General features: G+C 38.7%; 1 protein-coding gene across 20 annotated transcripts in view; it reads right to left on the bottom strand.

The window, feature by feature from the left end:
- Positions 1-13,759, bottom strand: part of LOC136445850 (nebulin-like) — a 39,752-nt gene that overhangs the window by 5,529 nt on the left and 20,464 nt on the right. For 4 of the 20 annotated variants that reach the window (XM_066444040.1, XM_066444035.1, XM_066444022.1 and 1 more), the window contains 5 exons: positions 12,116-12,214; positions 10,935-11,151; positions 9,406-9,543; positions 6,334-6,408; positions 4,463-4,552 (listed from right to left, as the gene is read on the bottom strand). In XM_066444040.1, coding sequence (XP_066300137.1) covers positions 4,463-4,552; positions 6,334-6,408; positions 9,406-9,543; positions 10,935-11,151; positions 12,116-12,214 — 619 coding nt within the window. Of the gene's footprint in view, positions 1-636; positions 1,123-1,476; positions 1,507-2,521; positions 2,543-3,012; positions 3,091-4,462; positions 4,553-6,333; positions 6,409-9,405; positions 9,544-10,934; positions 11,152-12,115; positions 12,215-13,010; positions 13,125-13,759 lie in introns of those variants that run through there. The other 16 variants (XM_066444023.1, XM_066444020.1, XM_066444029.1 and 13 more) reach the window with 13 other exon arrangements.

Raw genomic sequence — 13,759 nt, 5'->3', positions numbered from 1 at the left:
CAGAGAAAATGAACGTGAGCATAACTTTTGTCGACTGTTGGAAATATCTCCTTTCTTTGTGTAACAATTAGGCCACACAAATCTAATTTGTTGGTTCTAAAATCTAAAATTATGCTGTACTTGAAGATCAACATAAAAACAACAGAGTCTGAGGGGATAGTCTGTTTCCTGACACACATAGTTTTAGGGAGTAAAAAAGTCGGATTCATGTTTTCCTCCCAGCTCTCTGTTTCAATTTTGGCCTAATTTAATTTTCAAGTTTAAAACGTCTGACAAACAAGGAAATACATTGGTGTGGCCTTAACACAGTAAGAAGAAGAGAAAATAAAGAGCGAAGCAACAAAAGTTGTGATTGACAGAAAAATTAAACAGAGCGGAGAGATGGGCGACTTACCGACTCCGCCAAGTTCATCTTGATGGGAAGGTGGGAAGAACAGAATGTGAGAATGAAAAAAAGATAAAGCAATGAAGGAAACGTGGGATGCTTCCATGCCGGCAAGATGCAATGATGCATTAGAATATGTAACATAAATAAATATGTGGAAAATATAGCCAAAAATAAGGAAGTTTATGACTGGAAAATAGTGATGCTTTTTAACTCTAATCCCAGGCCCTTGGTTCCCATCCATGTGGGCAAGCAAACCAGACAACCCAAGAAAGGCATTCTTCTTAAACCAGCATAGAAATAGGTATGAGATGCAATTAACTTTCAAGCAGGACTGTAGACTCTACTCAGTACTAACCATATGGCATATCCAACTGCATTGTTCATACACAACAAGCTCTATCGTGGAGACTTGCATTTCAAACAAATCAAAGAACTGTATCATACTAGATCTCTTAGTATCAGTTTTGATACCATGCTATATATGTATATCTTTCTTCATTCAATCAAGTTATACCAGACAGTTGGCCACAACACCTCGAGTCACTGAACTTTAAAAACCACACATTTTATCTAATTCTCCTTTCATCGTGCTATTTATCAGTGCACTGATGGAGTTATGGATTGTTTGCTTTATTTACTTGTGGTCTTGGACCAGTAGTGGTGGGAATATTTCTCAGGGTCGTACTCGTACGAGAGACCATCGCCTCTCCTGCGTTCATACTCCATATCCATCTCTGTAGGCCACAAAATGAAAGTGTTGGCACAAGAAAATGAAAGTGTTGGAACAAAGAGAGAGCTCGGATGTAGGTGCTTAACAGCTCATAGACACAGTTGCTAAGTTTACATGAAATAAGTTGTTTGTGTACATGTATGCTGTTATGCTAATAACAGAAAGGACAAAAATATAGACAAGAACAACAAACTTTTAAAGCGAGAGGAAAGAGAGAGTAGATACCAACAAAATATTCCACAGCAAATAACCCAGAGGTGAGTCATATTATCACCACTGGGTATATACATATGAACATAAACAGGATGGACAGAAAGAGAGACAGAAGAAAGGAATGACACAGAATGACAGACAGTACCAGTGATTTTGTCCTGGGCCTCCATAGCTTCTGAAGGACATAAACAGCAGTGGGACAGATGTTAGTTACTGAAACAGTTAAGCTGTAAACAACAGTCAAAACTGCCCAAGAAGACCACTCAGGAGACCAATATAATAATATAGACAGGTGGTCACTATAGACAGAGTTCTTCATGTTTGTATCCATGGGAGAAATCATCTAAGGAATAACCAAAAAGTGGCCAGATTGGCCAGGTGGTCCTTATGTAGAGGTGGTCACATGTACAGGTTTGACTGTTTAAGACTGAATTCTGACTGAAGATGTCCCCATGGAATGCTGCTGATGTACAGCCCAGATGGTTGACTTTGTTAAAGAGAAAAACTCAAGAGCGAATAAGTTGATATTAGCCAGAAATGTATTAGAGTGCAGATGTAACAAAGATTAAAGATGCAATAGAGATGAGTGTAAAGCATGTTAGTAGTGAAGTGATTAAAATGTTCGAAAATGGCGTTTTTTGTTATAAAAGATTGCTACTTTAAACTTTCTGCACCATATTTTGAAGCAAACTATATTTGGGACTGTTTCTTTTATTTTCCACTTTACAACAAAGGATGAGGCATTCTCATCAAGGCATCATTTTGCAACAATTTGCACATTATGATTTAAAACAGTGTTGCTATCTTGCTGCTACATGTATAGCATGAACGATACGAGTTATGCAGATGAGCTGTGAGTGTTATCTTGCAAAACTAGATCTGTTATGCCTTATACAAAACAAACCTTGCATCTTTAGTTACAATAAAGATAAAAATTTAGGAACAGACTGTTCAGAACATTTCTTCTCATATTTTGAAGCGAAAGATAACTTTTGTTTTGCAGCAGTGGTGTATGCACAATGTTTAATGAAATACATGCAAGTTAAGCAATGGGGGTGGAGGGGACAGTTCTAAGAAGCTTTTTAAAATAAAGATAAAGAAGCACAAAGAAAAGATTGTGAATAAGACTGGAAAGAAACGAGAAACAAGCATGGGAAACTGTCCAAAAGAAATGGCACAGAGGACATTACCCTCAACTTTGGCAGCGCTGACTGTTTTTCGGAAACAAAGGAGGAGTGCTTATTATTAATCAAAAGTATTAAAAAGGAATACAGACATTGTAAAGTGTTTAGATTAGAGCTTTAAAAAGCAAAGGAGAAGAGAGAAAAGAGGACAGCATATACAAAAACAAACATGCATTGAAAGGTGGAAACACAACTATTGGAGGAATCTAAACAAAGCATTATCCTGTCAAAGGCACACAAACAAATAACCGCACAGAAAAGGCATACAAAAACGACTGCATGTACTGAGACAAACAGTTACAAAGACAACAACAAATAGCCTGACATTTGTTTAAAGTAAACAACAAAGGTATGTAAAGGAAAACACACATTCAAGCAGTGTGCAGATTTAAAACGATAAAGAAGAAATGGTAGGTGTATAACGTTATGAATGAAAAGACAGATTTAAGGAAGCAAAAGATAGATAAAGCAGGAGAAGATGAAAGGATGATATGTACCCTCTGCAGACTCAGCCTCCACCACATAGTCTTCAATGGTGCGTATTTGCTTGGCTGGCTTCCATGTGGCAGTGGTAACTTTGAAGAGTGAGGGACAGAACGAGCATGAGTGTGGACAACTATTAAAGCTATGGAAGGAATGCTAGCTGTACAAGGAACGACTGTTAGTATAGAGTAAACCTCAGGTGTCCAATGGCACTTGAACTTGTGGTTTTCACATTGACATGAGAGGTTCAACTGTGGTTGGCAGATTTGCAAGAAGCAGAAGCGTTGAGTTACGTGCAGAGGTCATATAGCAATGGTAAAAAGGAATTAACAATAATTGTTGCTTATAACGCAAGCTTGGACATGCAATGGAAAAGGGTGGTATATATGCACAAAGAAATGTAGTCTTTTGGAGAAACTACATTCAAAGAATGAGAGAATAAAGCATGGCCTCTAATTCCCTGTACTTGTAACTCATTCCCAGTTTCACCATTTATAATCTAGCATGTAACAATGCACACTCTTGTGATATTTGAACATATTCTTAAATAAATCCTTTGGAGAAAACACCGTAGATTGTCAGGCTCCATACTTTAAACAGGACATGCTATCTTACAGTGTTGCTTAATATGTAAACAGGAAACTTAAAGGTATACCAAAGGTCTTCTTTTGGTCTTTTTCTGTAATTTATGGGAAAAACAACAGAAACTTGGTGGTCAATGTTTGTAGACACTTTCACATCAAATCTTAGTATGTATGAGGCTCATGTAGATTTATATTGTCACACAAGTCAAGATTACACGTTTACATAGGTCATTATGAATCGGCTTCCATTGAACATATGTGTCCTGCTACTTAACAAAATGTCTGATACACCCATGAATTTTTGATGTCGGATTTAAATGTACCTTAAGTGACTGCAAACCTTCTTAGCAGTGTTTGTCAATAGTTTTGGAGTAAAATATGCTTGTCCATATCGAACCATACTACAGGGAAAAGGATGCTAGCAAGGGTCTGCCTGGCAGGGTGCAACCAGCTAAGCCATTCCTTATATATAGGTGCATCAATAACGTTTCACCTCAAGTGGAAATACTGAACAATGGAACAGAGCAATCCTACATAAAAAGACACCGTTTTTTCCGCCAAGCCAAACAGTGCTTCTAGAATTGGATGTAATGTTTATCATGAACCAAAAGATGGTTTTAGGAACATATGAGTAGAGTGTGTGCATTGGGGAGGGGGATAGTGATATCTATCACAATGTCATTTTGTATTCTAAAAACGGTATTGAACAGTATTTCCACTTGAAGGTTGTTTCTTAAACCACGCACTTTTATACCTTTCTGAAAAATAACCGCTAACAAATATGTACCATAGCAGCAAGAAGAATAACATAAATAACAAAGAAAAAGCAAGAAATGACAGAAAGAAGAAAAGAAGAAGAAGAAAGAGAAAAAGGAGGTACCATAGATAGCCCTGCCGGCCTCCTCCTTGCCTTGATAGGCTTCGTAATCAAAGATGGAGCCGGGATCACCCAGTCTGATGGGCTTGTAGCCTGGTTAGTCACAGGAGGGAAAACACAGAAAACAGGAAACAAAATCACAAGGAGGAAAGAAAACATCTAAGAGGTGTTCTAACAGTAAAGGATGGCTGTTGAGGACTGTTTAACAGCAAAAGATGGTTGCTGAGGATTGTTTTCAAAAGTAAAATGAAGTTTTTGAGAATCATCATTGGTAATCCTATATATAAGAAATTCAATATTGTTCTGGTATATTGTACACATACATTGTGTTTTCTTGTGTAAGCAAAATGATTGTGTTTCAAAAAGAAAAACCCACAACAACCACCTGAAGGAATGTCTAAGAAGAGGATCTAAGACAGTAGATTAACAGGGGGTTATATCATTCCAAAGCGGACTATTTCTTCAACAAACTACAAAGTATTAACTAAGCAGGCTTCCTAAGAAAATCATTAAACTGCTTTTTATCACCAAAAGAACTTTAACATAGATCTGACCTCTATTGCCCCCTCCCCCATTGTAAAATATACATTAAAAACATCCATACATCTTAAGATAAGATTAAGAACAAGACATTCATGTAACTAACATCATCTGGACTATATTTCCTTCTCAAGCAGTCATTGGAAGAGTTGGTGTCCAATAACAGTGACTTCAGCACCAAGGACATGGCATCTCCAATACGCAACACTCCATTGTATGGGCATTACATCTGCTACCTCTCTTAACAAGGAACCATATGCCAATGCACACAATATGCATACATTAAGTTGTCACCAAGAGTTGGACAGTCCAACTGACAACCCACCTCATGACAAAGGCATGCTACGTAAACTATGTTCTAACCATCAGAAACCCACAGTCCAGGAATCCATTGATCCATTGAGAAATTCAAAGGCATGCTAGGTATGTTCCAAGCAAAGGAATCACACTCATATCAAACTATGATGCAAGAGACCAATGTTAAACTAATCACACAATATCTGTATTGTGTCTTGCTCTATCAGAACCAAGCACAAGTCTTGCAAATTATTTGCCCACTATGCATTCTCTTCACATTTGTAATGCACAAATTGCCAAATGCATTCAGTACGTGTGCACACATTTGCAATGCATTCGGTATGAAGTCTCAATGCTTTCCCATGCATTTCATTTTTCTTCTTATATGTACTAATAACTATGAGTAACACAGTAGAAAGACATACATGTAGAAATGCATGAAATGTAGACTTTGACGAGAATGAATTTTCAGTGTACTGTTAGTGTAAGTACCTCTAACTATGAGTTATGCAGTATACTAAGAGAGTACATTAAAGTTCATGATGACTTTTGTTTTTCATAAACCCCACAATGTCTATAAAGGACTTACATGCAACTTGGTGTAATGGCATAAGAAACACAGGTGTATACAAGACATTATGACTCTTGTTACTGTCCACTTAGTGTATCATAATGGATAGGAAGGCCTCCAAGACACGGTTTGGAGATAGAAGTGACTTGTGGGTATACATGTACAGTTTTGAAAAAAACAACAGTTTTTCAAGGAATCAAAGTTGAGAGTGAATAGACAGTAAAGAATGAGAGAAGACAGATTTGGTGCTGGAAAAAAGGGACATACATTTGTACTTATATAGATGTTGTGCCAATTGTGCTTATTGTAATGCACTGGCAACAAAATTGTTGAAAATGAATGCAATTTTCCTGTTTTGTCTGCATGTAACTGTAGTAAAAAAATATGATTTTCGACAAATAAAAACTTTTTTTGTGTTGGAAAGATGACTCAAAGGCCTCCCTGCTTTTAGCTGACTTTGACTTACGTCCTCCAACTTTGCCCTTCCCCTTGGCCTTGAACTGGGCATAGGAAGCATCAGCTGCCATCCGGGCTTCCATTTCTACAGGGTGACCACAAGGTTTAGTGCACAGATGTGGTGACTGTGTACAAGGTGTGGGCATTTGGTAGTGCATATACAAGTGCATGTACAGGGTGTGCGCTTTTGAAACATACCAATACATGTGCAGTACATGTACAGTACAGCACATGTGAACACAAGGTTTTAGTTCACAGATGTAGTGACTGGGTATAGGGTGTGAATTTGAGGTCACAAGGTTTAGTACAATTGACACAAGTATTCAACTGCACATTCCAAAATGGTATATAGCAGGATGACAAAAAAGCAAACCTTTTGTAGTAGTGTATTAAGTATGATGATGAAATTGCTTTGCAGGCAAACAAGGGAGCTATAATACTTATGTCATGATTTTAAGACAACATGCATCATAGAGAGTATGTATAGTCACATAAACAGTCAGAAATGTTACTACACTGAGAAAGGTAGTGACAAAGATTATAGTGAAAAGGGGTTACAAATATAGTTAAGGAATATATAGAAGCATGGGTGCACAGCTTGGCTACTTGTAAATTGTATGGGCCAGTAGCATTAGGTTACAATGTTAACAAGCACTTGATAAACAACAATGTCAACAGAGGGATCAACATGTCAGACATTGTCAGTTACTAGTGATGGGGCACGGACACAAGGAACTATACAATGGCTGCACCATGCTGAAGTGATTCAGTTATGTTAACAAATAATTATATGAAACTAGATGTAATGTAGACATTCAACTAAAAGACTGATGTTAATAATCAGCAGACTTATTCACAGCAACAATATTACACAACTCCACAAGATGAAACATAGACCAGTACAAGCCATCATGTAAAATATGATGTCTATGTGTGATGTAATAGAGCAATGTGTGGCTCAAACATATACAGTCAAACCTGTATTAGCGGTCACCTTTGCATAGCGGCCACCTGCCCATAGTGGTCACTTTTTGTCGGTCCCTTGGATTTTTCCCATTGACATAAGCATTAAGAATTAGGCTATAGCGGTCACCTGGCCAACGCGGTCGCGGCCACTCGATTTTCGGTCCCGCGGGTCTGGAAACACTGCCGATAACGGTCACGGCGCATGGTCGCCGCAAGATTCGGGAGCCTTCTTTCAAATCCCCGCAGAAAAAAAAAAAATCATTATAGCTACAGTGTTACCCATGAAAATGTTGTACATGGTTTTATTTTGCTCCTGGTGTTGGTTTTGAATTTCCAAAACCCGCCAAGACGCCAGAAATTTGAGACAATCAGAGCCTCTTGGTGCGCGGTCCTAGCGGGACGTTTTGTTTACTTGGGTTACTTCACTAGTAGTACCATGGGGGAGTAGTTTGTTAAAAAAAAGACAGATGCCTTTTATCCTCTAAAAAAATGTTATAAAGTCATCCATTCTTTGTACATTCTGTTCTCTTTATTCAAAGAACTTCTTTGACGAAATAAATTTACATTTTGTACTATTTAATGTAGAGTAAAATCATAACTCACACATTGCAGCTGCACCCACATTACAGTAGACTATCCCAATGACCCTATGACCTCTCATCTTGCAGCTGTTGTTTTTTCTCCCGGCAAGGAATCCGACCCAAACAGGCTGATTTTACCGTGAAATTCCGCAATTATTTGCTGATAAATGATGTCGCCGCGCAATTGAAAATGACACGGTTGTCTTTGGCAACATTTTGGTGGCATGTGCTCCGGATTGGGGGCGGATCGATGGATCGACTTGGACTAAATTTGCTTGTGGAAAAATCCGGACCTACCGAAAGCAGTCATCTTGAGCCGATGGTCGTCTTGTGGAAGTGGTCGGTAGACCAAGTTTGACTGTACATGTATGTGAATAAATGTTTCTCAGTGGGTACAGAAAACATGTGCCACTTATGCTCGTAATCAATCAACCATTTCTATAGAGCGGCCACCTGTCCATAGCGGTCGATTTTGGCCAGTCCCTTGAGTGACCGCTATAGGCAGGTTTGACTGTACATGTAGTTTGGTAAAACAGCACTTTTAAGCACATAGGAGAAACTATGTGAATCCAAGCACATGGGATAAGACAAGTAAGGTTGTGAATTGAATACAATGTCTATAACAACATATGGAATAGCTATGAAGTTTCGTAATGATTGAAGTTATACAGTGAATGAACTGAACAGCAGTGACAACTGCATTATTTGCATTCAAGGAAGTGGATGGTTCTTCTAAGACAAAGTACGGGGACATCTTACCTTACCCAGAGAGAAGAAGAGGACAAGATGTCTTAACTGTTATTAGACAAACTATTACTACAATGTAATAATCTGTCATGTGGATGTAAGATCTAATTCATAAAGGAGCATTAGTAGCATAGCTAATGTAATGCCTTTGATGCATTTTATGACAGGACAGGAATCTGCTAATTTTCAGGAATTGAAAGATTTCTTTTTTCATACTCTGTAAATGTTTCTCATCAAAAGTTTGGTAAGGTATGCACATTGGGAGTTTGACTACTAGAAACTTGAGCATTGAAATACATATTGTATGGAATTCTCCAAAAGGAATTTTTTCACAATGGAAATAGAAACGGTCTTAATTTTGTTGTTTCTCATCCGTCAGCTAATTTGAGGTTGATTTCAAAAGCACCAGAAACTGGTGGTTCAAACACATTTTCAATTTGTTCATTTAAAAAAAGTGCTAACAATTTCCTGCTCCCTAAAACAGATGAATGGACCAGTCTAGACAACCCTTGACACTGGTGGAATGACTTAATTTGGATGGAGATAGGGGTTTTTCATTTCAGATCTGTTCCTTTTGTTCCTCTTTCTAAATTCCTACCAATTTCAAGTTCCCTAAAATTGACAAATGGACCCGTCCTGACAACCCTTGACACTGGTGGAAGGACTCACTTTGGATGGAGATAGGGGTTCTCCTTTTAAAGTGGGAGTTTAGCAAGTCATACACTGCCTCCCTAAGATGGAAAAATGGACCAGTCTTGACAACCCTTGACACTGGTGGAATGACTTACTTTGGATGGAGATAGGGGGGTTCTCCTGCCTGCGCATGCTGGCCAGGTGCCGCTGCTCCTCCTCGTGCTGTTGTTGCATCATGCGATCGTGCCCGTCCTGGATAGTCATGCTTTCCATACCGTGGGTGGGGTCCATCACTATGGGGTGACCACAAACTTCAGTGCACACATGCTTCAGGCAGTTATGGGGTGACCACACAGTTTAGTACGTTGATGAAGGTTAGACATCCGGGTAATAATAAACACAGTTACTCAAGCAACTGGATAAAATCTGGAAACGGTCAGATATTTCAGACAGCATCCACTGTGTTTTGTCAGTGACTGTCTTTTGTCAGCGACAGCGACTTCATCAATGTCTTTCGTCAGTGCTTCACACTGACTAAAGATAGTGGATGATGTCTGAAATGTCTGACCGTTTCCAAAATTGATCCAGTTAGTAGAGTAACTGTTACTTTGCACACAGTTAAGTGCACAGCCAGGCTCCCACAAGACATGTGCAATCTTTAGTTAGTTAACACTCCCCAAACAGTAAGCTTGTGACTGTACGATTTCAGTATAAGCACACACATATCAAGATCTTAAATGTCTACGCTGGTCAGGTTTCAATCTGACCGCAGTATAGACTATATGGTACCCATCACAGCGACTACATTATGGATAGTCTTGAATACAGACATTAAATGCTTATGTATTAACACTGTCTTGCAGTTGCATTTGCATGTATACCCTCCATCCTCACAGTTAGCAAGGCAGTGAATCGTGAGAGTTTGCACAGAATTTCACAGCAAATCTTTTTCCATTCAAGATTGGTAAATATTGAATGGGAATAAGATATAATGAATCAATGATTCTATTATGAGGAATTTCGTACATTGTTAGTAGTAGTGCGTATGATCAGTGCATTATCAGGAACTGTCTTGTCATTACATGCATCTCTCCTTCTTCTGCCAGGTATGCTTACCTGATCTTTCCCTTTCTTAAAGGAAGGTCACTCTGAAAAGTAATATATACTTACTTGGTTACAAACCTATACTTACCTTGGTGCTACTGATGCCTGAAAGGAAGAATCTCAATTTTATCAGTCCCATACCCTGTTGGTATAGGGCCTAGGAAAATCAATGTTGTCTTTCCGATTATAGTCCTGCAAAGATTAGGATCAGTAGGTAGGGATTCCCTTTTTTCTTCTTTAAAAAAAAGAAAGATTTCGGCCAAAGTGATCTACCGTTGATAAACTGAAGAAAGAAGGACAATGTTAACTGAACATTCTTACATCAAATGTTCAGAACCTTAATTCTTTTAACAGGGTGTGAAATACAGGAAGTCTGTTAGAGGATTTGCAACACTACTTAGAATTCTGTTCTTGTTTTGGCAGACCCAAAATTTTATGTCCCTTGCCAGTGCTTGACAAAAGAAGTTGGCAGGTTTTACTAGGGTCGGTCAGGTAACCACCAGAAACATAACATTATTTTTCCTAGGCCTAGGTAGGTTGTGCTCGCTGTTAACTCTAAGGGTTGCCTGTTAGAACTCACGTGTTCCGAGCTGCTGTTGAGCAGTCTGCGGCATGGGGTGTTCCCCGGGGATCATCTGTCGCCGTGACTCCATCGTCTGAAGCTTCTCCTTCACGCCCTGGTACGCCAGGTTGCTCTGGATGACCGTGTTCTTCTTCACGCGCGTCAGCTCCGGGTCGTCGATTACCGTGTGGTACGCCTTCCCCTTCTGTTTCTCAAAGTCCTCATGGTATTTCACCTGGAGGGGTTCAGAGGTCAGAGGTGAGCAAAATGGCTGACATGGTGTTCTATTGTCCAAAGGTCAAACACAGTTGCATTGTTCAGTATAGAAACACTATGTCAGCCATTTTGTTCTCCACTGAGGACTGCTTCTGGTATTTCACCTGAAGGGATTCAGAGGACAGAGGTGAGCAAAATGGCTGACATTTCTACTCTCCATAGGCAAAGGTCAAACATGACTGCATCTTACAGAAACATAGAAACACTGGTGCACCAAGTCAGCCATATTGTTCAGCACTTTTTCTTTTTCTAGTATTTCATCTGAAGGGGTTAAGACTGGTGAACAAGATGGCTGACATGGTAGTTCTAGTGTTCAAAGGTTAGAACAAACATGATCAAAGTTAATGTTAGGATCAGGTGAAATAGATGGGCAGTCTAGCTCTTCCAAGGATCCTTTGCAAGCTGCTGCTGTTGGAGTTTACATATAAAGAGATGGCTTGTTATTTAGTAACAACCTCAAACACTAAATGATCCCTGGATCATGCTATGGAAGGCTTATGGGAAAGAACTCAAAAATATCATATGTCCTCATTACAAAATGTTCACAATGCACAATTTAGTCTTCTTTGAGGAGGTAACAAATAGGAAACTGTTAAGTTCTCATCAAGCAATGGCAAATGGCAAAAGAAGTACACATGCAATAAGTAATAAAAAGCAGACAGTATGTGTATTTTCAAAATTCTTCTTCATGCTAACCATACACATTAAATATTGCAACATGACAAAGAAAAATACATATGGAAATGCTGGAAATGAGACAAACATTATGAGAACTAATTGTGTACCAACAGCAAATTCATGCTATGATACAATAGGTTGAAATGTGTCATGACAATAATCAGTCAGAAACAACACAACATCATCATGCCACACAGCAACAGTTTCAATCCTAATCCACACGACAGTTGAGTCTCCTTTTCTACCTCGCTGGAGATCTTTGTAGCGTTACGGATCCTGGCCATGTCCGGTGTGTCCAGGACGGCATTGTAAATGTTCATCTTTCGCCCCTTCCTGTACTCATTCTGGTGAGAAAAATGGCAGATTGCCATGGCAACAAGTTAGTACAAGAAGTGTAAATGTGGTATATACTCCAGGATGCCCTCGATCTACTTAAAACCTGGTTGATTTCATTGATGGAAATGACTGAGAAAAAGGTGAATGGTTTTCCAGGATTTGAGTATAGCCAACGAAATGAGATGAAAAACACTGTGACTGCTTCAGATATGGAAAGCCACCATTAATTTCAAGCCAAGTGACACAATAAAAACTGACAGAACAGAAAATTTCTACTACAGGACAAATAGAAAGATCTGAACCTGCATCTTTGAAATGTGCAGAATTATAAGAAACATCCAGACCTTTATCAGTTAAACAGCCAACTGGCACTGGGACTAAGTCAAGTCCAAACACCAACAAGCATTAGGAAAACAGTTTACAAACTAAGGCAGACAAAACCTTTTCTACCACAGCTATCCTCTAACCACCACAGAGATCAACCAACTAGAAGGCATTGCTGTAACAGTACATGACAAAGGAGACAACCTGACATGTAGCACAGACAGAACTCACATAACAAGTATCTTTCCACCGACCAAAGTTCACCACTTTCTTGTTATACATTTTGTCATTTTGTGATTTCAAATGATAAGTAAACCTACAGGCCTCAGGACATCACTGTCCTGTAGTAACACAACTGCTATGTATTTACAAAGAGATATAAGACATAAACAACCAACTGATGGCAACAAAGACGAACTACTCCAGAACAATCGACGTTTCAGCACCACAGACAGCTATATCCACACAACAAGTTTTTACCTCACTGCTAAGTTTGGAAGCTTTTTTGATCCTTTCGTAATCCAGAGAGTCCATGATGCCATTTGTACCAGTGAATGTACCCCTGCCCTTGCTGAAGTCTTTTCTGTACAGGGTCTGGTCAAGTCAAAATATGGAGATGGTCATTTTCAAATCAAATTCTTGACGTTACTTTTCTACTCCTCAGAGTAAAACTGCATTGTCTAGTGGTAAAAATATTGGTGACAACAACTGAATTCATAGACCTATGAGGGCTGTATGTTCTTTCTCTCAACCTTGTTCTAGAGCCAGTGGAAAAACGATTTACTTACAGAAAGATTACCTACAGAACAAAGCTATGACAGCATTGAAAGCTAGAAGTCCAGTATATAAGAATTATCACTGTTTTGGTCTGACGTTCTTCCATTCTTTTTAGAAACAATGTTACAAATGTCATTCAACTACTTATAAAGTGAAAAATACAACCATAGTTAAGCATACTACCTGCAATCCTATAGGTATATTCATATTATGTCTTTACATAAAGGGAGTGTAAAGGGAGCTTTGTAAGCAAAGGGGGGATTAAGCTAACAGTAACATATTAATACGAATATATCATTTTCTGTTTGAATTATATAGGGTGTCATCTTAAGGCTCAAATGTTATTTGATCTTCAGCCAATCATCTTTAAGGGGAGTAAAAAAAGAATCTTAAAGGAGTAAAAAAAGCAGCTTAAAATTGCAAAAGGTTTTCTTACTTGGCATTATGGGTTT

Source organism: Branchiostoma lanceolatum, chromosome 12, assembly GCF_035083965.1.
Source record: "Branchiostoma lanceolatum isolate klBraLanc5 chromosome 12, klBraLanc5.hap2, whole genome shotgun sequence".
NCBI classification, from domain to species: Eukaryota; Metazoa; Chordata; class Leptocardii; order Amphioxiformes; family Branchiostomatidae; genus Branchiostoma; species Branchiostoma lanceolatum.
Note: the sequence above shows the minus strand (reverse complement) of the source record. Positions and strands in the feature narration are given on the sequence as shown.